At 41.6% G+C, this 24,222-nt stretch overlaps 1 protein-coding gene across 1 annotated transcript in view; it reads left to right on the plus strand.

The window, feature by feature from the left end:
• The window catches only part of LOC119648126, a 281,099-nt gene extending 256,877 nt beyond the window's left edge, over positions 1-24,222 (plus strand). The window contains exons 5-9 of the mRNA XM_038049647.1: positions 1,272-1,458; positions 12,708-12,939; positions 13,015-13,181; positions 23,390-23,556; positions 23,630-24,222. Of these exons, the coding sequence (XP_037905575.1) occupies positions 1,272-1,458; positions 12,708-12,939; positions 13,015-13,181; positions 23,390-23,556; positions 23,630-23,915 (1,039 nt within the window). The 3' untranslated portion in view covers positions 23,916-24,222. The remainder of the gene's footprint in view (positions 1-1,271; positions 1,459-12,707; positions 12,940-13,014; positions 13,182-23,389; positions 23,557-23,629) is intronic.

Genomic DNA, 24,222 nt, shown 5'->3' on the forward strand with positions numbered 1-24,222 from the left:
ATAGAGAAAGTAGGTACTTCATATATACATAGGTCTTTTGAAAGAAAAATCATTAATAATTACAACTAGTCAATAATGGATACATCATTGAATAGACCTATTAATTTGCGAAATTTTCCGTTATGTCTAATCTAGCTCTCTATATTGAGTTTTGCTTGTTTTGAGGGATCAAAGCCGAATAGCTCACAGAAGGAGTACGGAATGTGTTTTTCAGCCAATACGGGCGGTTGCGCGGCGACTTACCAAAATCGTTTTATATAACTATAAAAGCACTGTTCGGATCTTGATGGCATACTAGCACAGAACTTATACATAAATGTCATCACTTTCGAAAAATGCAAAGAAAGGTTTTGAAAAGTGTTAGGGTGGGGAGCCTAAGGATGTTTTCCATTTATTTAAAAAATTTGATAATATACTATTATTCAGTTTTTGTAAGTAGGTGCTTAGACCTTGATAATTCACATTCACATAAGTTTACTCTTTCAGATTTTTGAGTTGGGTACTTCCCAAAAATGAGTCCAGGCTTACTTTAAGTTCAGTGCAGTGGAATTGGGACTATTGATTTGATATCCTACAGGCGTATATGTAGTAGGAGAAAAAAAATTAACACTTGTCTTTTGTATGTATGAAGACACCCCCTTTAAATTACACACAAATTATTGCCACTCACTATATGTTTGTTTTACACAAGACCTTGAACAAACATTTATCTACCAGTGATTGGCAGCTTACCAAATTTGTGTTCTAAAAGGCAATTTTGATTATTCTCAATTTGTCACACGAATGCAATTTTTCAAAGCTGATTTGCCTTTCCTTGAACATTTTCAGCTACCTTAGCACAAGCTCTGCAACTCGTAAATTGCTATATCTTTTGGGACAAAAATCCTAGGAGTCATCCGGGTCATTGTTCTTAATCCCCCAAGGCACTCTGTGAATCTATCAAACACGCCTTACCAGTTTCAGGAGAGTACGCTTTGCCATATTATTTCACCTTTCTTTAAAAAAGCTTTAGTTGAATTTTTACAAAGGCGCAGACAGGAAATAGAACAATGCATGTCATTTGGTGATTCCTACAAAAGAATTACCCCAGGGGAGATTATAACTAGTGTTAGGGACAGGTTGTTGGTGCATCACAGGTCATAGGTACATTCCTTTTTTTCCTTTTGTTATAAATACCTGCGTGTTTTAAATATTCATCGCTTTCTGTTTCGTACATAGAAATGTAATCACTCCTTTCTCAAGTTTCTCTTCTTTCTCCACTTATTTTTCAGATTAACAATTCTTCAAAACGTACGTGCAGCCATGGTATGTGATAGCAAGGACAACGTTGAATACGAATGTAATATTTATGAGTTGAAGGACGATTCATACCAGTTTGATAATATCAATGAGTTATTAGATAGTTCAGAAGAATGTAATACTGCGCTTACATTCAGTAAGGACTGGCAACCAATAAAGGTGAATTTCATATATTTGATCCTAGAATAAGATAAGCGAGTGAATACGTATGAATGAGCATTGATAGTGAACCACGAGCTGACTTGCATGAATCAATGAATTTACAAGAATTATATGAAGAAAATACAATTTAAGACATACCACGCGATAGGAAAAAGAGGGGAGATTACCACAAACGGAGCATTGAAACTTAGGTCATATCTCAGCAATTATTTCCAGGACCTAAGCTTGGATGTTTTCCTATAAATTTCACAGTGACATGGGAAAATGTTAATGTCAATTAATAATGAATGTTTAAAATTTGGAACTATGTGCAGAAATTCCGTGGCCAGGGTATCGAAAAGTACCTGGAATTTTTTTTAATTTATTTGAGCATCTTCAAAGTAACCTGTCTGAAGCGATACACATTTGCAAAAGTGTGACTCTATCGTCAGTGCAGTTTTTTGGTGCCATGCAGAGGATAATTTTCGGTTCATTCTACAAATTCGATATTATGACTTCGATAGTCGCAAAATCTCCTCCATTTTGACTTGACTCAGCAACTGATTTTTTTTGCAGTTTTCACAAAAATAGTTCATTTGGAAATTGCTTGTCCCACTGCTGTAGGCTTTTCATTTGGACAGCGTTAAATGCGATGGTAATCAGATCAGATGAAGATCAATGACATGACTGGACATCCAATGATAAAATTGATAGCACGGTTCGTCAGCATACTGAAGCTGAATATACGATGCGCACTCCCAGTAACTGGGACCTTCCGGAAAGCTTCAGACCCTTCTCCATCTTATCAATCTCTGGGAAAATCTTCGAGCAGACTATTAAACTAATCATCAATGAGCACTCTGATAGAAACAATATTATCTCCAATTTCCTGTTCGCCAACCGAATAGGTGAAAGTTCAGCAACAGTTCGTCTCCCCATATATAAGTCCTGCTGTAATTTCACGGTTTTGTCCTTTCCGCTATCCTTTTCTCGCTCTTCACATTCCTAAGCCCACTCTCAATCATCACCTCGTCAACTTGGACAATCTCGTCTGAATGTTATCTGGGCAATCTCCTCTGAATTCATACTTTACTGACACTTCATCAAATTGAAGTTAGCTATTAATTCTCAAAGATGTCAAGCGACTCTAAAAATGTCTTCCGATGCAAAAAATCTGTCTCAAGTGGTCTATCTAGGCGTCACCATCAAATTTATTCAATATCCTTCACTTTAACAAGACCCAAAGCGTTTAAACGGCACCTTCATGCCGCTATCTCCCATTCTCCACTTCAATAAATCCATACCACAAAAGGTCAAACTTTTCTGCTATAAGCAGTTGATTAGATCTTTGATCGCTTTCGGATTCATCTTCTGGTCAGGTATCTTCTTTAGGCGTACCGAGGGACTACGTCGCTAGAAAAAACAAATCCTCCGCCACTGTATCACAATAGTATACAACTAAACCCTCTACAACATATCCTCATCGTCTTTTATGAAAGTCTTTGTATAAATGGCTTTGTCTATTTCTTATATAAGAATATTTTCCTTATTAAGTCAGACCAGATACTTGCTCTTGCACTGTTGATGATGATAGTAATGATTCACTTTAGTGTGATACTGTCTTAGTCTTTCTTCATGTTTCAGGACCTCCCCACCTCCTTATGTTAACGGTTCAATCTCACATCAACAGCCTGAAAGGAAAAAAGTGGGATCACCTAGCAGGGTGGGGTAGATGATTGCATTTACGCACAGAGTGCTGGACTCCCGCGAGGTACGCTGTCGGACTATCAACTAAACACCTACCTATCGTTAGAGAGCTAGTGTGAAACCATTTGTCAATTACTTCAGGTTAGCCACCGGCTCTCCTGGCTTGGAAAGCAGGGATGGTTGGTCTCCGAGAAGTCTTCCGACACTCGCCCACCAACGACACCAGTGAATCTGACTCCAAGATTATATCCCAGGCTGGGCATCGGAACGTTCCGGTGGGTCTTATGTTCTCGTTGCCATTTCCAGAATTCGTTTCCCTCTGGACTTTAGTTGAGGCAAGTCCCATTCACGTGCTGGCATTGAAATCGCCGCCGAACATTTACCCTTCTGTGCCCAAGATCCTGCAGAACACGAAGCCTGCATCGAAAATCCAGCATTATTTCATTCTGCGTTAGATAGACACAGAAAAACTTTACCCCTAAACACCAAATCCAGGCAAAGCCGTCCCCTCGGCCTTGGACAAGAACAAAACCCGAACCCACATAGCAGTGGTACCTGATATGTGGGGGTGACATGAGGCTGGGCCCTTGTTTCGATACTGCTCACTGATGAGCACTTAATCAGCTTTGAGTTCCACAGCGAATTGCGCTAGCAACTCATTACCGGTTACACTCCGGTGCTTATTGATCTGAAGGATGCTGACCATGGTAACCGGGTCCCAGTTCTTTCCAGTTCTGCTTTGAAGACTGAACTCTGCCCCAAGCCCGTAGTGCGCGCTCCAGGATCCCTGCATAGAACACAACTCTAATTTTCGTGGCAGGTATTCGGTTTATGATCTACCTGCCCGCATCTACGGGAAGTTGCCCTCCTGTCCCGGGCAGGTTCCGGACATGTGCCCACAATATAAATATTTGTGACATTTATTTGAGGTGTCCCGGATTTGTATCCTATACATTACTCTACCAGTTCTATTTTTTCTGCTGTTAAGAAGCTTCCTCGCGTATTGCTTGTCAACTTCCACCACAGCCAGTGATACCAATCCAGGCATTGGTAAATTCCTGAATTCGCGCTCGAGGGCCTCTTCTTCTTCGTTCTTTTCTGTGAGGCAGTCAAAATCCCGGATTTCCAGAGAGAACGTGGGTTCTAGAAACCAAAACTTTTTCTCCCGGTGGCTCCTTGACTTCTTCACTGAATGTAGCTTTATCTGTTATCTTCGGACCTAATTCGATTAGGAAGGAAGCCCGAAGATAGCGGTGGTAGCTAACTTCGGCCTTGACCCTATAACGGATTTCGCTGAGAATTTCCGTGAAGGTCTGGCTTTCTAGTCGTCCTTCGTCGTTTGGTGCTCTTCCATTCCTGTCCCCCTTAATTTTAACCAGAGGTTTTTCTGACGACGCGGCATGTTGTCCTTTTGTCCTTTTTCGCCTTCTTCTTTTGTGCTCTGAAGAATTCCTGAGTGAAGCCTTCTTCAGATCCCCTCTCCTCCCTTCGATTTTTCTTCACTCTGTAACAGATATCTGCGATCCGTTTGGTACTTGCGCTTGCATTTTCTGTTGCTCTTCATGCCCGCCTGTAGTACGGAATCCGATCCAGGAGCTCCTCCAGCTCCATCAGCCGGTTTTTCGTATAATGCCAGTAAGGCGGTCAGAACAACTTGCTCGGCACCTCGCGGAGACCACACTCTGTATCTAAGGGGCCCGTTAAGGATTACTGACGATCTCTAGCAAAAGATTGGCTAACAGCCAAAGAGATCCAAGCAGAAGTTTTACTGTAGTCAAATCATAAAAGCACGAGGTCGAAGCAGAGACGGAAATTCAGAAACGAAACTGGCAAGAAGGGTTTTTGATCAAATCGAAAGAGGCCATGCGCTAAGGGGCTTAGCGGTAATGTTACAAATTAAACGAACCCTAAACAGGAGAGCTATTGTTCCAGTTATCCAGAAAAACGAACAGGCGGTGATTATGGGTCGTGTGCAAGCTACGCCGTAGTTTCGAAAAGAATTGCTGTAACATAACCGACCGATTGGAAGGGAAATCAACTGACGAAAGACTGCAATAAGAACTCTAATTGTCTTTTATGCAGAGAAGTCCAGGATCGCGATTGCAATCATGTAACGAGCAGTACAGAGTATTCAGTTTTGAGCATATAACATAAATGTGAGTGGTCCAGAATGTAAGTAGACAAACTGAGCGGACGAGGTCAATACGTCTGTAGTATACAACGTGAGACCAAGCAAACAATAGTTGGTAGACACGTAACACAAACAAACTTAAATATCAAGAAATTTCAATGAGACGAACTATAAGTGTGAGAAGTACCTCTGCAGATTCCGTTTGGATGAAACGCCTAATTGTGATACGTACAAAAATGTAAAACACGTTTTCTTCATCAAAGCTCTAGAAGAAAGCTCGAGCCTGAACTAGAATCCCATTTAACGCTGGAAATTATGGTGGATCCAATGCAGCGTATATCGCGGTAACTATAATGATGAAATGGATGCATCAACGCTAAAATAAGCAAAAATCGAACGCGACTGAACAGCCCCTAGAACAGTGGTCCCGCGGGGAGAGAGTAAAGAAAAAATGGAAGGTTTTAGTCGGTTAGAGTGCAACATTCTATCTAAATCACTTAAAATGTATGGTTCTAACAGTATCGAACTAATAAATTCAATTGTGCCATTTTTGCATTACTGATTCGTATCGACAGCAAGCGTCGTCGGTGGCGAGCGGAAGTGAACAAAACCATAAATCGCTTGGAAAAAGTCTGAAAGAGATCTCCTGTATGAAAAATGAAAAAAAGTAAATCATAGTATAAATGAATAAGTTAAATAATACTTCTTTAGGGATGAAGTGGGAGCGAAAAATATATCAAAAAAAAAATCTAGGAAAAATTAGACTTTTAAGGAAATGTCTCTAATCGACGAATCTCATTTTTGATAAGTCTTTAATAAGTAAAATCCGCAAAAATATGGACTATCTTCTATCAACCAAAAATAAAGGAGGTCGGGTGAAAACTGCTCCTGAAAGCAATGAAAGAAAATTTTTGCGTAATCTGCGAAGGCTCATGGTTAAAAATATAATTCAAATAAACGCTTTATCAATTGTACTTAAATATGACCATATCAGTTGAAAGAATTCGCCAAACGCTACAGAGCGCTGGTTTACGAGGAAGAGCCAATGTAAAAAAAACCCTTTTTGTTGACAAGGCATATGAAACAACGTCCAGATTTCGCAAGTCCTAAATCAACTGTTTAGGATCGAATGGCCACGAGTGGGTGGTGTCGAAAGCTCCCAGTGGAAAATTGGGAAGCCGGAATCTGCAAAAAAGTTTAATGTAAATGCTTTGGGCGTTATGTTTCAGCAAAGCAAAGATCCTAGACATATTCCCAAATCAATAAAATCGTGGTTTCAAAATAAAGATATTACTATTCTTGAGTGGACCCTACAATCTTCACACTTCAGCCCCATAGAATATCTATGGTGGCCTTAAAGACGTCGGTTACCGGAGAGACGCTACAGTTATAGACAAAAGTGCGTTCTATATGGCAGGAAATTACTGCAATATGTGGAAAATGTGTGCAGAGATCTTCTTGATAGTATACCAAAAAGAATTAAAACTGTTCTGGACGGTAAAGTGAATACAGACAAGCCGACAAAGCAAATGCATCTAATGTCGTTAAAAACAAAATGAGCGTGTTGAATCATAAGCCTCGGAAAAATGCTAGGGCGTTCACCTCAGTTGACGCAGTAGGACGTGTTCCGGGCCTGTCGGGAAATGGGCAAAGGTCCTTGACGCATGAACTCCTGGATGTAAGTCAATTAGGCCTAGCAAATCAAATACGTGTCTGTATGCTAAATATTGGTACTCTCACTGGAAAGACCAGAAGGAACTCGCAACAAACCTTCGTCTGATGCCAAAGGCTGCGACATTTTCTACGAACGCGGTGCCGTGTTATAAACTTCTCTACTTTGGTAGTCCACATATTCAATATGCGTTGCTTGAATATTGCTGTGTAGTCCGGTCCCCCTTCCGCTTCCGTGACTGCCGCGCTCTTGAACTGTACAACGCAAATTCACTCGAACCCTCTTTTATAAAAAGAACCTTCCACGGATTGACTATCTGTCACGACTCCGCGCCCTCAATTTTCCCTCGCTCCAGCAACGCCATATCTTCCTTGATATGTACTCTTTTCAAACTCTGCGATTGCCTGATGGACTGCTCTGCCAGTTCGGATATTACTTTCCGCATCGCCTCTTATAACATACGTAATGCGAACATTTTTGAAGTACCCTCGCATAGCTCGAGATTTACTTCCACTCTCCGATCCCGAGGCTATGCCGGTCCTATAACACCCTACAGTTTGCTTTGACTCTGTCTCCTTCTTTAGTTTTAAGCGAAAAGTAAGTCATTTACTTGCTCCTCCCTCTCAAGGCAATATGTAATAAGGAACTTATTTACTGTGTATTGTCCTCATTAAATAAATAAATATGGTGTTGGTATTGCCATCTCAGAGAGTTTCTGTAACATCATTAAAGAAGTCGAACGATTTAATGATTGGCTGATGATGCTCATCATTATATCAGCTGATTGCACTATTCACCTCTTCACCGCGTACGCAGCACATGCAGGTTGATCTGATGCCGAGAAGGATACTTTCTGGTAACTTCTCGATGCAGAAATCTGTGATTTGCCCCTGGATGAGTATATCATCATTGCATGTGACCTCAATGTCATGTAGGTGGAAAGGCAGACGGCAACAGTTGCCATCGGAGAAAAGAGTTTGGGACCCGCAATGAGGATGACGAGCGTATGGTCAATTTTGCGGACACCCATGTAATTATAAATACCTAGTTCATCAAACGATTGTATCATCTTTCTACATTTTATAGTGAGAATAGTGAGACGCAAATTGACCACATTCTCATAAAAAGCCGACATTTTACCACCATCACTAACTGCAAAGCTGTTTCCTATGTCTGGCGAATCAAGATACCGATAAAACAGGGTGAGGAACGCACTGACCAGTTACGTATTAAATGGTGATGACTTCGTGAAAAGAAAGAAGAAATGATCTCACTTACGCAATTACCAGCAATTACGAATTTGGACGACCATCGGGGTCCCCAAACCAGGTAAACGGTTCATCAATCGAAATATCTGGCTTTAGAATGACAACGTTTAAATAAAGGTCCGTGGAATCCACAAGGTTTTCAACGATAAGATGTTTGCCAATTGGCAAATTTACAAGAATGCCAACCAAAATCTGACACCAACGCGCACTTCTGTTGCGTTAATGACAGAAATGGTACTTTTCTTACCGACCAACGTGCTGCGACGGATAGATGGAAAGCAGATTGCAACCTAACCACATCGATCTGAGCTCTGGATAGCGAAAAACTGGGATCCAGCACTGTGGCTCAGGGAACTCTTTGATCGGTTTATTGAAGAAAGTAAAATAACATCTTGAAGCGTTTGCGACAATCGGGATGTAACAATACATTTTCGCATGGTCGCACACACTTTGCGTTAAAACGCATCATGGCTGTGATGCGGACCTTTGGATGTTGCCTTTAGGCCAACCTTAGGTTCATTGCCCCTCGATCCGCTTAGGCGGGAGGAGGGTCCGGGGGCTTTTTAACTATCATATATATGTAGATATATATATAGATTTAACTATATATATATTTAATATATATTTTTTTTTTTTTTTTTTGTGCGTACACGGAGGTGGAAAATCTTAGAAAGACACGCCCGCCGCAGCTCCGCCGCCCGAACGGCGGAACAACAGCGGGCGCGTGTGGGATTCACACCCACTAAAAACCACCCCCGGTCTCTCCAGCCCCAGCCCCGCGGGACCACCATTGAGGTATTACTTCGCGGGGTAGGTTTGCTCTTAGGCACTCATCCTTCTCCTATTTGCAGCTTTCCTCCTTCTTTGTTCTTTCAGCAACTCCTCCTGCATTTGGATGATTGCGGAGCTAACCGCAAGCCACTTCTCCTCGGACTCCAGCATCTCAGTAACTAAGCTCTCCGGGGTCCCGCTCCTGCCCAGCACCTGGTTTAAGCTCCTTCTCTCCATCGCAAATCGTGGGCAGTGAAACATCACATGCTCTGGATCCTCCGGTATGCCATCGCATCTGGGACAGTTTGGAGAATCATCCAACCCAAAGCGGTGCAGATACTGCCTGTAGCAACCACCGTGTCCCGTGAGGAACTGTGTAATGTGGTAGTTGGTATCCCCATGTTTTCGCTCAAGCCACACCCTAATGTTGGGAATGAGCCTGTGCGTCCACCGACCTTTCGCAGACTCGTCCCATCTGCGTTGCCAGAGATCAAGCGACTCTGACCTTGCCGCATTTCGACGCTGTGCATGCCCCTCCATATGTCTTGCATTGTACAGGACACTCATTTCTTTGGCCAGAATGTCAACCGGGATCATGCCTGCCACCACCAATACTGCCTCATCTGATGTGGTTCTAAAAGCACTGCAAACCCTCAAAGCCATCCGCCGGTAAACCGAGTTCACCTGCTTCCGTCTCTGAGAGTTTGTAAGCGCCTCCGCCCACACAGGCGACGAGTAGAGCAGGATGGAGCGCACCACTCCGGCTAGCACCAACCTCCGGCAATGTTTCGGCCCACCATTATTTGGCAACATTTTTGCAAGTGCCGTGGTGGCACTGGCTGCCTTTTGGCATGCATACTCTAGGTGGTCCCTAAAACTCAATTTGGTGTCAATTATTACCTCCAGATATTTGATAGCCGGCTTTGATACGACCGTATGTCCACCGACCTCCACTTTTACAGTATTATTTTTCCTGCGTTTCGTTATCAAGACCGCTTCCGTTTTCGCGTCCGCCAAGGTCAGCCCGGCCTTTTCTAGCCAGGACTTTACCGCTCTCACTGTTTCCGTTGCGTAAACCTCCACATCTTCTGGGTGTTTTGCTGCAACAACCACAGCTAGGTCATCAGCAAAGCCGACAATCGTAGTCCCCTCTGGGACGGGAAGAGCAAGCACCCCATTATACATGATATTCCACAACAGGGGACCAACTACCGATCCCTGTGGTACCCCGGCTGTGACAATGTACTCTTTGGGGCCCTCATCCGTCCCGTACCAGAGAGTCCTCTCTGAGAGGTAGTTTTCCACTAAATTCGCTAAGTATCCGGGGACACCTATGTCAGCCAACGCCCCTTCAATTCTATTCTAGTTGGCCGAGTTGAATGCGTTTTTGACATCCAACGCCACCACGGCACAGCAGCCGCCAGAAATCAGTGCACCTTTTGCCAGGTTTACCACCATGCCAATTGCGTCCACCGTAGAGTGGGCGCGTCGGAAATCAAACTGGCGTTCCCACAAACCATTGTTGGCTTCGACGATGGGCAGGAGTCTGTTGTAGATGACTCTCTCCATCATCTTCCCCATTGTAACCAACACGCAGATAGGACGATACGACGCTGGGTTTCCAGGTTGCTTGCCAGGCTTCGGAAGCAACACCAACTTTTGCTTTTTCCACTGGGCAGGGAATATTCCTTCTTTTAGGCACGCCTCGAAGGTGTTGGCGAAAAGGTCGGGCCTAGTCTTCACTGCCAGTTTCAAAGCTCGGTTGGGGATGCCATCCAAACCTGGGGCCTTGTTGTCACCGAACCTACCACATATTTCCCGCAGCTCCTCCACAGTTACAGGCGGTATTATGCCGTCATTTGGCTGGACAAAAACTTGCCTTCCCCTATTTTCGTGGTGAGGGAACAGAGTGGTAACAATCTGTTTCAGGAGGCGCGGACAGGTCACCTGGGGTGATTTCCGCAGCCTTTTCATCACCACTCTGTAAGCCTCGCCCCAAGGGTTTATGTCGGCATGGTCGCACAGCTGTTTGAAGCAGTTCTTTTTGCTCCTCCGAATGGCTTCCTTTAGGCGGCCACGCAATTGCTTGTGTGCCTCCTCTCGATCGTCGCCACCGGGTTTTCCCCTGAGTCTCTGGCAAAGCCTCCTTGCCCGAAAGCATGCGGCTCGCAAACTTGCGATTTCATTGTTCCACCAGTAGTTGGGTTGCCTACTGGGGAGCAATCGCCTTCTGGGCATAGTAGCATCGCATGCTTCCGTCACCCATCGAGTGATCTGGGTGGCTTTCTCTCCAGCCGTACCATTCAGGGATATGTCGGATTTGAGCACCGCGGAAAACGTGTCCCCCTCGAACGCCAAGCATACCACCCGGCATTTTGCGAAAACTCTTTTTCGAGCTCGATCCGCCCTTGATCTCTATGCAGATTGCCTGGTGGTCGCTGTGAGTATAGTCCTCACTGACATGCCAAGCGATTCTACTGGCTAAAGTGGCACTCACGTATGTCAGGTCCACTATAGACCCCAGGCCCCTTCCCCGGAAAGTGTACGAAGACCCAACATTCGCCAGTACCACGTCCAGCTCCGCGAATGCTTCGAGGAGAACACGTCCCCTCACATTAGTTATCCGGCGGCCCCATTCAAGAGCCCACGCATTGAAATCGCCTCCTATTATGATCGGTCAACGTCCTCTTGCATCCAAAACAAGAGCAGCAAGCATCCGCTCATACTCGACGAGTGTAGCGCTGGGTGGAGCATAGCAGCTGTAGATGTGGATGCCCTTCACCTTCGCTCTGATGAAGCCCTCCTCCGGGTGCTCCATTATTTCCTGGAAGGCTTGTTCTCCACAAGTCCACAGCGCTGCTTGGCCCGTTTGGTCTTTGACCCAAACGCTTCCACCGCGGTTTCGGTATGGTTCACTTAGTATGGCCACATCGATGTTTTTCTCGCGGATGGTTTGCGCGAGTAGATCCTGCGCCGCCTCGCAGTGGTTGAGGTTGATTTGTATCAACCTCATCTGCGATTTGTGCTAAGGGCTCTCCTGTATTCCGGGCACCTGCTGCTGCCTGCAATGTGCCGATGGTCCACACCCTCCTTTCCTTTGCACAGTAGACAATTTGGGTCAGCTCCGCAGTCCTTGCTGATGTGGCCCTCCACTCCGCATCTCCTGCATTGCTTTGACCTGTCATTTGGGTTAGTGCATGACTTCGCAATGTGACTTATTTAACTATATATATAATATGGTTGCCCTTCACTCCTTGATGGGGTATCGCGCGTCAACTACACCTATGCGCCATCGCCTGCGGTTACCTGAAATGCCTTCAGTACCCTCCACGTTATCGGTTTTTGAGATTGCTGTATAAGGCTTCTGCAACATTTTGAATAATTCAGCACACGAACTTCCATTCGAGGCAAATTCATTGCTCCAACATTACCATTATCACCGCCCCATCTGCAAATGACGACAAGCTAAGTGATAGATGGCATTCAAGTGCTATAAACTAACCACGTAAAATGAATTTGAAGAAATAGTTACGCGGGCTTTCTGTTTTACAAATTCCGGGTACTCTTTTTAAAGTAAAGCATTTTCAATCAGAGCACGATTTTCTATTTACGACTGCCAAAGGATCGGATTCGCACTGCCGGCTTATATAAAATCTTTGAAAAAGATGCCTCATAACAATTCACTTTTATATTTTTCTACAAGCATTTTATTTTACAGAATAGAGTATTACGACCAGAAACATCTGCCGTTGTGATCATTACAATGAAGCTGAACACCATCCTCGACACTATATCCTCCAATATTAAGTGCCATTGTTTCCTATTATATGATATATCCAATGATACATTGGATATCAAATCATCTCAACAATATTACGTGAGAACTATTGAAATAGGCACGAATATCTTATGCCTGCCTGAATACCAAATCGCCTTCGACCCACGTACAAGTTAGTATTTCATTCATATCTAATCTCGTCCTTTCTGACGAATATCAATTTAACTACCTTTTCTTCCCCTTTCAGTATACAGAGATTTACTAGCAATAAGTGCGACATCGAAACTATTCGTATGGGTCGTAGAGCATAAATTGGGGTCGATTGCGGGAAAATTGGCGACATTCCTTATCAACACATTCGGATTTAGTCGATTAATTCTGGATAACGATGCAGATGAAAGGATGGATGTTGACGTGAGTAGCTTTTTGAGTATTACAGATTACGAAGTGTTACGTTTGCATGTATGAAGTCTTACAATTTATTGATAGTAAATTTTGATTCGATTATCAACGTTCAATTTATCATTTGAAGAACTAAAAACTACAGAATATAATTCGAAATAAATTGCGGGAAAATGCGCCTCTTGAACTGCATACACCACTGCTGGAGTAAGGGTGATGGAAAGGAATTACAATGTTTTTCGAAAACAACCCATTTTGAAAGCATAAAATTTTATGATTATACATGCAGCTCTTCCGTTCGTGTGCCTCCTTATACGTATGTTTGTTCCACATTGTGCTAGGGAACTCGAAATTTTAATTAAATATACGGCGCTTTTGACATGACAACAATTCATTTTAAACTATTTGGCGCTCTATTATGTATAAAGAGGCGCTAGAGCAGATGAGACTTACACTACTTCACGAATGTGTTTGGAAAATGTGCTTTGGGTTTCACAACTTTCAGTTCAAAATTGATGGGCGGGATTTCACCCATCAGTTTTAGACTCGCACAATGTCTTCTGGAATGTTGCATCATTTATTTAAATGGGATTGATGTTAGCAAAAATGAAATTAGGACAGAAAATTGGGATCGTAGATGACATATATGAGGCCAATAATGAACCAAAGTGTGTGGGGTCATCAGAAATGGCTTTTGTCGGCCATGAGGCGAGGACTATATTTCACTAACGCGCCCACGGCACACAACTACATGTTTTGAGGTTTGAGCAGGTGGATATAAACCAAAACGGAAAAATCGTAGCAGTCAACTAAGCCCATTATATGGAAATAACGCGACACTGCAAAATATTCTCAACCAGGCAACTCGGCCGCGTTGCGTAGCACAGATGCGCGACACTGCATCCAGCACAACTGCTGCGAAGCAAGTTGCCTATATTTTATTAGCGCGGCAGTCAACTGCAAACAACTATATATTTTGACATTTTAGCAGGGGGAAACAAACCAAAACTGAAAAACTGTAGCAGTCAACTGAATCCTTTTAAAAATATTCTGTGTCAATCAACTCGGCAGTATCGCATCACTTGGATGAATGTCGTGTCGCGCAGTGTTCAAGTGTTTATTGCTGCCTACAGGTAGTGCAGTTTGCAACCACGTCGCGTCGCGTACCATAGGTGTGGTCGTACCTTAAGGGGGTCATCCCGTGTGAAGGCCGTTTTTTTGGCTTTTTTTTAAATTTTTTTGGAAGAACTGGAGTAAGATGCAAATATGAGGTTTTCACCATAGATTTGTTAATATCTTGAGCGTGCATAGCAATTTTTCCAACCCGATCACATAGTTCGTTATTGAAATACAGAGCAATTTATACACCCATCTCCAAAAAAGGCGTTTTTCTGCTGCCACGCTAGAGGACGCTGCGATCATCTTAGAGAATAAAAGTAAACGGTATTTTAACGCACAGACTTAAGTACAGTCCGCAAATTATTCAAAAATATTAAAAACTAAATTTTTGGTACCTTTTTTTAATTTTGGTGTTTTTTTACGGCTTCTTCAATAAACAAAAAAAACTACTGAATGAATCGCAATTATCCTAGTTTGCGGACCGTAAAAATATGTTCTGAATAAGTCGTGAAAATTTCAAAGAATTTGGTTGTATAGATTTTGGCCCTGGCTTCCATTTTTGTCCTTTTAGCGAAGTCATTCGAACGTCATTCGGACCGATAAATACGAGCTTTATTACGGCGATCGATATAAATCTAGCATATGACTTATCACGTTTTTAACACTATAATTTCTGAACGACTCAGAGTATCAAAAAATCACAAACAAAAATTGGAAAATCATAACAGTCAACTGAGTTCATTACGCGACACCACAAAATATTCTCAGGTAGGAAAACTATATTCAGGATGTGAAACTACGTTTTACGGGACACAAAATATAACGTTCGGTGGGTGGAGCTTTTAAGTCAGGATCGCAGTTATTTTGCTGTGCATCATCATTGACTTTGGTTCCCATATGTGTGATGGTGTTAGTGCATCTAGCCGCGTCTAATGTAGAAATTTTCGAGGTTGGTATCAAAACCAATCGTAGAAGGCGGCAATCCAAATAATATTGCACTGGCACTTTATCAATTTCCTATTGTATTTATGTATGTATGCATTGGTTATTTATACTTAGTTACAGGGATTTACACTCCCAGAAATGCTTTAGCAACACAATGCATTAACATTTGCGCAGAACGTACTGCAATCTTGACTCGATCTCAAACCGGATGATTCACTTTTTGTTCTGTTTTTTTTTAAGGTTTTGTGTCTGTCTATCTATCCGTCTATCTGTCTATCTTTTGGTTGAGGTTGAAATTTTCAAAAGACTGGCCTGGGCACGCCAGATTGTGATATTTTTACCCACTAAAACCTTTGGGTCCCCTGAAACCACATGGCACTTTGGTCAATTATGTGAAGTGCACCAACTTGAACGAGAATTCCACCAATATAAGCTAGACATTCTGGGCCTAAGCTTAGTAAGATGGTAGGAACCTGGAGAGTACCCTCTTGCGTAGCCGGTTTCTGACAGGATCTTGACTGCAAGATTCCGGTCCAGGTAAAAGAGAATCACAATTGGGGAATATATATAGGGGAAAAGGATGCTTTCTATGAGCAATTACACACAGTTCAGGAGAGGCTTCCTAAAGGTGGCATTGTGATCGTGATAAATGATCTAAATGTCAAGGCTCTGACAACACCTAGCTGGGACATGTGATGGGGAAATACGTCCTTAATAACCGTAACGATAATGGTCTCCTCGTCATTAGTGGTACATTGTTCGAAAACGGAACTTACCATAAGGTCAGTTGGGTTTTAACCCACGTCATGCAAGCAATTCAATTGACCACTTTGCGATCAGCAATATGCGTTCTCTCCTGGAAGGGCGTAACAAGAGGGGCCCTGACATCAGCCTGGAGAGGGACCAACATCTAATGGACGCTTGCCTTCGCTTGCATGTTGCGTCTACCGTTTCATGCCAGGGTAGGAGCATTACAAGATCTGGCTGACTGCGGAATCACGGAAGCGGATCGATGGAGGAAGAGATTGAAGGCTCTATTAATCGTTGCGATCGTAGTGCACCCGTGACGCCTTTACAAAAGGGAATTTGTTGTTGCGCTAGTCAGAGAAGCAGAAATTACCGGTCAATGATTTCAGAACTGTATACCGCATCGCTAATTTTTCGATGGTCCTGTGAGAACGTTACCGATCAACTCCTCATCGACGTGCAGCTGAAGATATGGAGAGAATACTTCACCACGGTTTTCAACCGTATCATATCCGGTGACGTTCCACCTTTTGTGGATGAAATGGCTAATCACCGTAACATGGTGATACGGACGGCTCCTCCAAATAGAAGAGGAATCATCTTGACCATTAATGCACTCAAACTGAGTAAAACCGCTAGTCTTGCCGGTCTCTCCTGAAAATTTGCTACTTCGATTTATACGGAAATCTTGGTATTCCGTGATTTTTTCCAGAGGGTGGAAGAAGGCGATATTCATTGAGATTCCACAAAATGGTACCCATCTTAAGTGGAACAATTGTTGCGTGTCCCTTTCTGTCGCGAAGATAACAGCTAAAATAATCCTGGAACGCATCAACGAACATCCCGAAAGCTTGATCGCCAAACAACAGGCACTCTGGACCTTCCTGCATTGATCCATCAGCAACCTACATTTTGGAAGAGTGCGTGGAGCTTAGATCTTCACTTCACAGCATAAACAAGGAGTGTATCCAGGTGCTCTATAAAGGAGGAACGTTCCGGAGAAACTAAAAGCTATCAGAGCGACATACGATGATGTGAAATGTCACGTGCTGCACCGGTACTATTCTTTTTGGTTATCGGTGACGTTGATCATACTTCCTTGTTCGGAGAAGTTGGAGGACGGATCATCTCACTCTTCCTATCTTCATTAATGAGTAGTTATCTCAACAACAAGATCAAACTGAGACTGTCCTGTGCTAATGTTCTTTCTATGTTGCTATATGGGAATAACACATGCAAAGCAACCCTGTTACTGAAAGGCTCCATGCCTTTTTTAACACCTGCTATTGCAATGGAAAGGTTACACATTCAGGAGGGCCGACAATTCCATTGCTGGCTACACAATGCGAGTTGGCCTCATTTTCAACGTGTACCAAGTTTATCGCCTGCAAATTCTGCCCCTAAAATTAATTTTTGTAGAAGAATGTTAGGGAGGAGGAGGATCTGCAGCTTCTAAATAAAATTCTATGAATTGACTGAATTCGCGACGACGCGAGACGACTATTTAATTTTTAGACAATTCACATGGCTCACATGTGAAAAATCCATATTATTAAATTTGGTTCCAATAAGATAGTCGTCCAGCGCATTATGCTCGACTTGTTAGAGACTATTTGAAAAGACAGTATCCTGGCAGGTGGATTGGGCCATTTGGTAAAATTTCGTGGTCTGTTTCTTCATCCGATTTAAACCCAATCGATTTCTATTGCTGGAGTTGTATAAAAAAAACAGTATATTCGAACTTAGTCGAAGTTGGCCGAATTGCGCTGGAAAAGAATAGAATTCACGACATTGGTGCGGAGATTTTTTAAGGCGATACAAACCATGTAATTGTGCGGGAACAAGCAATGTTAACATTTTATTTGCTTTTACAATATAAAGAAATTAATAAAAATATTAGAATAATTCCTTTCGTTGCATTTGGATAAACAACAATAAATTGATTATTAATTTGACTTCTACGCAATCTGTTCTAGGTTTGAGTTTTTTGAAATGAGGTACAAATAAGAAAAACTATTTTTTATGGTGACGGAAATAGCAATTTTTGTACCATTTTGATATCTTAACGAAATGGGGCATCTTTTTAAGGTTTTGTTTGCCAAACAAAACCTTATTAAAATCGGTTCAATGTCTGTCTGTCTGTCCATCCGCCTGTATGTCTGTCTGTCTGTCTGTCACACGCACTTTTCTCAGAAAGGGCTATACCGATTGAGACGAAATTTGGTGAGAAGATGGGAACTGTGAACGCCCAGACATGCAGTGAGTGATATCCTTCTACGTTGAGATTTAGGGAGATCCCCATACATGTAAAAGGGGGTGTAATATTTTTTTTCACCGAATATAGTCATGCGGGGTATCAAATGAAAGGTCTACTGGTAGTACTAGTACTTTTCGAAACCGGTCTTAGTTTTGAGATATGTTATAAAGGCGGGGAGTGGGAGGGGTGGAAAGTGATGATTTCCTTAATGGACCCATTCTCAGAAACTACCCAACCGAAAAATCTGAAGAAAATCATGAAGCTGCCTCTATATGGTGCCCAGGCCCAAAATACTCTCCATATCGATATCCGTTCAAATTAAGTTAATAAATGACAATATTTTTGGGAAAATTGAGTAAAACTCCCTTAAGTTTATCCGAGAGTTATAAAAGTTGGTATTAGTATAAAATATAATATGAAGCATATTATCTCCAAGTTTAATCAAAATCATACTATTCGTAACAAAATTAGAGTAGCTCAAAGTTGTCTTTACCGTGTAAATTTACAACCCAAAGTACTAAATCTGACATACTCAATGCATATACATAACGTACTACATACAAATGGGATAGTTATACACTCAAATATACTCACAGAAGAAGCAAACAAAACCTTTCATATCTGAAGCGCCCAGCTTCCGGTTTCCCGACTTGTTAAATAACTTGCCCAGGATGTTGTAATACTTGTTTCTCAAAAGACAAAGTGTCGACATTCGTAGACTTTTTTGTGAAATCATCATTCAAAGCCTGCTGAACCAACACCCCCGCCCTACTACAAAACCCTATCTCGATCTCCACGTGGTAATCGCAGAAAGTTCTTTCTTAATGAAGAACTGCAACCCCCATGCCTAAAAACGGGACAAATTGTACCAACTGGTACTCCGGGTTGGGTGTTGCATAGGACTGGTATTCCTACCGGTAAAACCAACGTTACGGAGCCTCAGACTGGACAAACTTTACAATGACGTACCAGGCAATGAAAACGGGCTAACACAATTATAACGAAATAAGTTGCCAAGCAGCTAGGGTTTCTAGAATTATCTGCTTTGTAAGAAAAGCGATCAACCAATAAATGTGGCCCTCTCCAGACGGGACCACCTTCAACCACATAAACCACGTCGCCAGCTCTCACTGTTGATGATTGTCAGAATCTCCTCTGACAATCAGGCGAGAGTAACAATTATGGATGCTGCAACAACCGCAACCAACAGAGATCAGATGGAAAAACTTGAAGAAGCTTATCAATGATACGGCCACAAACATACTTAGCTCCAATCGCCAAAAAAGTCGGAACAAGTGGTTCGACGATGAATATAAACGACGGAACGAAAGAATGCTGCATACCGGGCAATGCTATACTCTCAAAGAGCACGGGCACGCGCAGAGGCTTATCACGAACTCCGAAGAACCGAAGAAGCCTGGAAGAACCAACAAGTCTGTGCGGAAGTTTTACCAACAAGTCAGCAGGATGAGACCTCGGTGCTCATCGTGTCATGACAAGGAGGGAAATCTGATCTGATTTGGAGCGATGTGTTCAGTATTTTGATGAACAGCTCAACAACAAAATATTGACAAGTTGGAGGTCCTACCAACTGAATAAGATGGCTAATGCTGCCACTACTAAACATGGAAGAAACAGACCCTGCAATTCACCGACTTAAAAATCATAAGTACTACACTATGCCGTTCAACAACTGATGCTCAAGTATGGGGCAAGGAATCAATGCCTGACGGCTGGCAATGGGGCTTTATCTGTGCCATACATAAAAAGGGAGATATCACCCAGTGTAGCAATTATAGAGGTATCACGTTGCTGAGTACCATTTATAAGGTATTCTTCACTATCTTACTAGACGGTAAAACGCAAAACATAATCGGCCTATACCATAGAGCCTCCACTCCAGGCAAATCAGCAGATCAGATTATCTCAGTGGGGCAAGCGATGGAAAAAACTGTTGGAATGTAACCATCAGTTCCACTATTTTTTGTCAACTTCAAGGCCGCCTATAATGGCATTACGAGGGTAAAACTGTACACCCCGACCAAACTGATAAGTGATAATTAGCTAGACTAGCCTTGATGAGTGTGCGAAGCCAGATAAAAGCAGCAGAATCACTCTCGTGACCATTGACCATCAACAACGGGCTAAGACATCCCTTTTAACCTGGTCTTGGAAAAGTGATCCGTAATGCTAATGTAAATGTGAAAAGCGCCATCATCTTCAAGCGCACCCCACTATTGGCTTATGGTGACGATATTGATGTTATTGGAAGCACGACCTGAGATATACAGTCTACTTTCATCCAGATCGAGCAGGCGGCGCGAGATCTTAGGCTGTACATTAATGAAGGCAAGACGAAGCACATGTTGGCAACGTCAAACCCAAAAAGGAAAGAAACAACGGCATAAAATGGCACTAGTCTGAGACCATTGATAATTTCTCCTATCTAGGGCCGAAAATCACAACCGATAACAGCTACGACGACAAAACCGCGTACAGTTCTTGGCAGTTAACCGAGCCTATTTCAGGTTACAAACACTGCTTCGCCCGAAATGTGTCATCATAGGGTCAAACCTCTTGTCAGTACTCATGTATTCCTCGGAGACTTGGGTTCTTAACAAGAAAAATTGAGAACCCTTAGCCAGGTTCGAGTGAGGAATCCTTCGAAAAATTTACGTGAGGATGGACGATTCCGTAGCTCAGGAAAGTGTGTGTGGAGTCCCTTACTGCTTTTATCGGCCTTTAGATAATAAACAAACTTTCAAGAAATGTATATAATATAATACATTTTTATTCAACATTACTGTAAAAAAAATGTAAAAACCAAAATTCACGGCAGACGAATAATCCGGCAAGCAAGCTACTTCGTAGAATTTTCCAGAAAAAAACGGTACTTTCTCCCCGAAAACAATTTCTCTTTAAGAGGAAATATTGCAAGGCTTGAAATTTTGAATCAGTGTTCAAGTGTAATTTTGAAAAGAGAGAATAAGGAAGCAATGGCTCCGAAATCAAAACAAACTACAGTTGAACTGCGCAACCTGAAAATAAAGCTCCATGAAGAGGGTGAAACTGTCCGAAATATCGAAGAAGCCGTTGCTCGGAGTCACTCCACTGTTCATATTATAAAACGGTACTATCGAATTCAAAATAAGAGTAGAATTGGTCAGGGGAAAAAACTCAATAAATAAATCAGAATAAATTCTTTTTTAAGGACGAATGAACTAAAAAATATGATCCAAGCCGATTTGAGAATTGATGTCTGTGCTGAAACGGCATGAAATGTGCTCTGAAAGCATAATTTCCATGGCCGAATAGCGAGAAGAAATCCTTACATCAGTGAGAAAAATAGAGTTTTGGGGCTTAAGTTCTGTAAGGAATATCTGAAGAAGAATATTGACTTTTGGAAAACGATAAGTTTTTAAATTTTGAATCATTTTTAACCTTTTCTCTTATATTGCAGATATTATTCACTGATGAAAGTAAATTCAATGTGCATGGCTCTGATGAAAAGCCGTACGTATGGCGGAAGCCTAATACTGAGTTCAGTCCCCATAATACACTACCAAGCATGGGGGTGGATCAGTGATGGTATGGGGATGTGTTTCCAGTGTAGGAGTAGGGAACATTCATTTTATAGATGGAAAAATGGATAAGTTCCAGTGTTTGAACATCCTGAAGCAGCATGTGAAACAAAGTGCTGATAAACTAAATACATTGGACACATTTGCCTTCTGTCAGGACAATGATCCTAATCACGCTTCACATATTGCTAAGATGTGGCTTATCTACAACTGTGTGAAATTTCTCCAAACACCTGCCCAATCACCGGATCTGAAGATTATCGAGCACGTTTGACAAGAATTGAGTCGAAAATTGAGTAAATTTAATTTAAAAAATGTAGAGTAGTTGAAAGAGGCCATTGAATGGGAGTGGAATAATATTTCTGCACAAATCTAGTTCGTCCGATGCCCCGGCGCTTAGAAGGAGTAATAAGAGCAAAGCTTCAAAATATTAAAATAACGGTTTTGACAATTTTCTCCTATTTTGGCAAAAATTACTACGTTGTTTTATAGTTATGTTCAATAAATATGTGATATATTATTATACCTCTTAAAAGGGCTGCTTATTGTCTAAAAACTGAAAATATATTTTGAAAAAAAAATCACAATCTAACACAAATAAACATGGCCAAAAAACTGAGCAGCCTTTGTCCCGAGCTTGTGTTTAGCCCACTGTATATAGCATTTCCACCTCAAGTCAGCTAACGTTGTTAATTTTAGTTAAAAATTCGAGAATTTGATTTGGAAAAATGTTAATTTTATTTGGAAAGTCGTGAATTTTATTTTTAAAAACGTGAATTTGGTGTAAAGAAAAATTGTCAATTTCGTCTGATATGTTGTTATCTCATAGGAAGATTATATTGCAAAAATGGTAAACAGCAGGACACGAATTACAAAGAAGACGTCAATTTTGTTGATAGTTATATCAATCGCAATGCAGTTATATCCTTCAGAAGTCTTAAGATAGAGTGTAGACTTCTCTGCTAGGGAGAATTGAATTCCATTTCCAACAACCGCTAGTGACGATGCGTCTGTTCGCTTCTCGAACTCTACTTTACTTTACCATTCTGATAAATTTTCTAAGACCTTTCCATATGGCATTGGAAGACTTCTTGAAAATAAAAAGCTGTTAGAATTCCGTCTTTTAACTAAAAAACTACACGTATTGGAATAGGACGATTTGCTTACTCTACACACTATTGATCAAGTTTCCGAAATGTTCCTCTATTTTAGCTATCACCATTCTAGTCTTTCAGTTCTCGATATTTTAACATTGAGCTTTAACATTCCTGAGCTTGTCCTAACATGGACTATTGAAGGCAATGATTCATTGAAAACTTTTATCGCCGACGCAGCAAGAAAATTAAATTTCTTTTGGATCTGTGCATACATTATGCTTACAAGAACTATATAACTTCGAAAATTCTGCCATGCTTTTCAGGACAATATAGAATGTAATTTACTGTATAAATTCATTTCATTTCTTTCAAATTTGCATAACTGAAGAGTCTTCTACCCGAAATTGGTGTCCTGCCTTCCTTCACACCACTGTACACGTCCAATTCACCCTTATCGTATTCTCATTCTTCCAGGCAACCCTTGGTACTTTATCCACTCGTCATGACATTCTCCCTGAAGACATAGCAAAGGACCGCAGTGAAATATTCTATCACCAACCGACGGGGCACAACCATCTGATGGGCACGTTGATAAGGACTGAATCACAACCAAATAGACTACTTCTGAAAATATACGTCAGGTACATTTAATGAACACCTCTCCGATTCCATCGATCCATTTCATTCGTTATTTCTATCATTTTGCATGTTTAGGGAGGACTACAAGGCGCTCTACATTTATAGCACACTACACCGAGAGTTCGAGGAAGAATGTACGATTCGTCCAATAACTTATAATTGGGATGATTGCTATCAAAAAACAAATTTACTGAATTTCCACGAAAGTCTCCAGAAAGAAATCGAAATAGCAATCGACAATTTAGATGTCGTCAGCCAGAAGGGAAAACTGAATCGATCGGAATTTCATGAATCTCAGATTAAAATGTATGTTCAGGAATTTAAAACTGATTGCATTTTTTCGAATGTTAATTTGCCGTAGCAGATTCGTATTTGGTATGTTCACAAAATAAAAATGATGCTTTTCATTGTTAAAATCAGTATTTTTTGTGATAAAAGGAATATCTTAAAGTAGATTTTATTTCTCTGCATCATATTTAGAAAAAATGAATATTGTGTGCTGAATGACCCCTTCCCTATTTTGTAATTTTCTTCAAAACTACTTTTGATGTATCTACATAGATAAATTTAATCAGTCTTATTGCTTATGCTGATGCAGTAGCTACTCATACAAGCTACTATTCATCTGTTTGATAAATATATGTATTTGCTCGCAGTGGCGACCCAGA

Source organism: Hermetia illucens, chromosome 2 (genome assembly GCF_905115235.1).
Source record: "Hermetia illucens chromosome 2, iHerIll2.2.curated.20191125, whole genome shotgun sequence".
Lineage (NCBI taxonomy): Eukaryota > Metazoa > Arthropoda > Insecta > Diptera > Stratiomyidae > Hermetia > Hermetia illucens.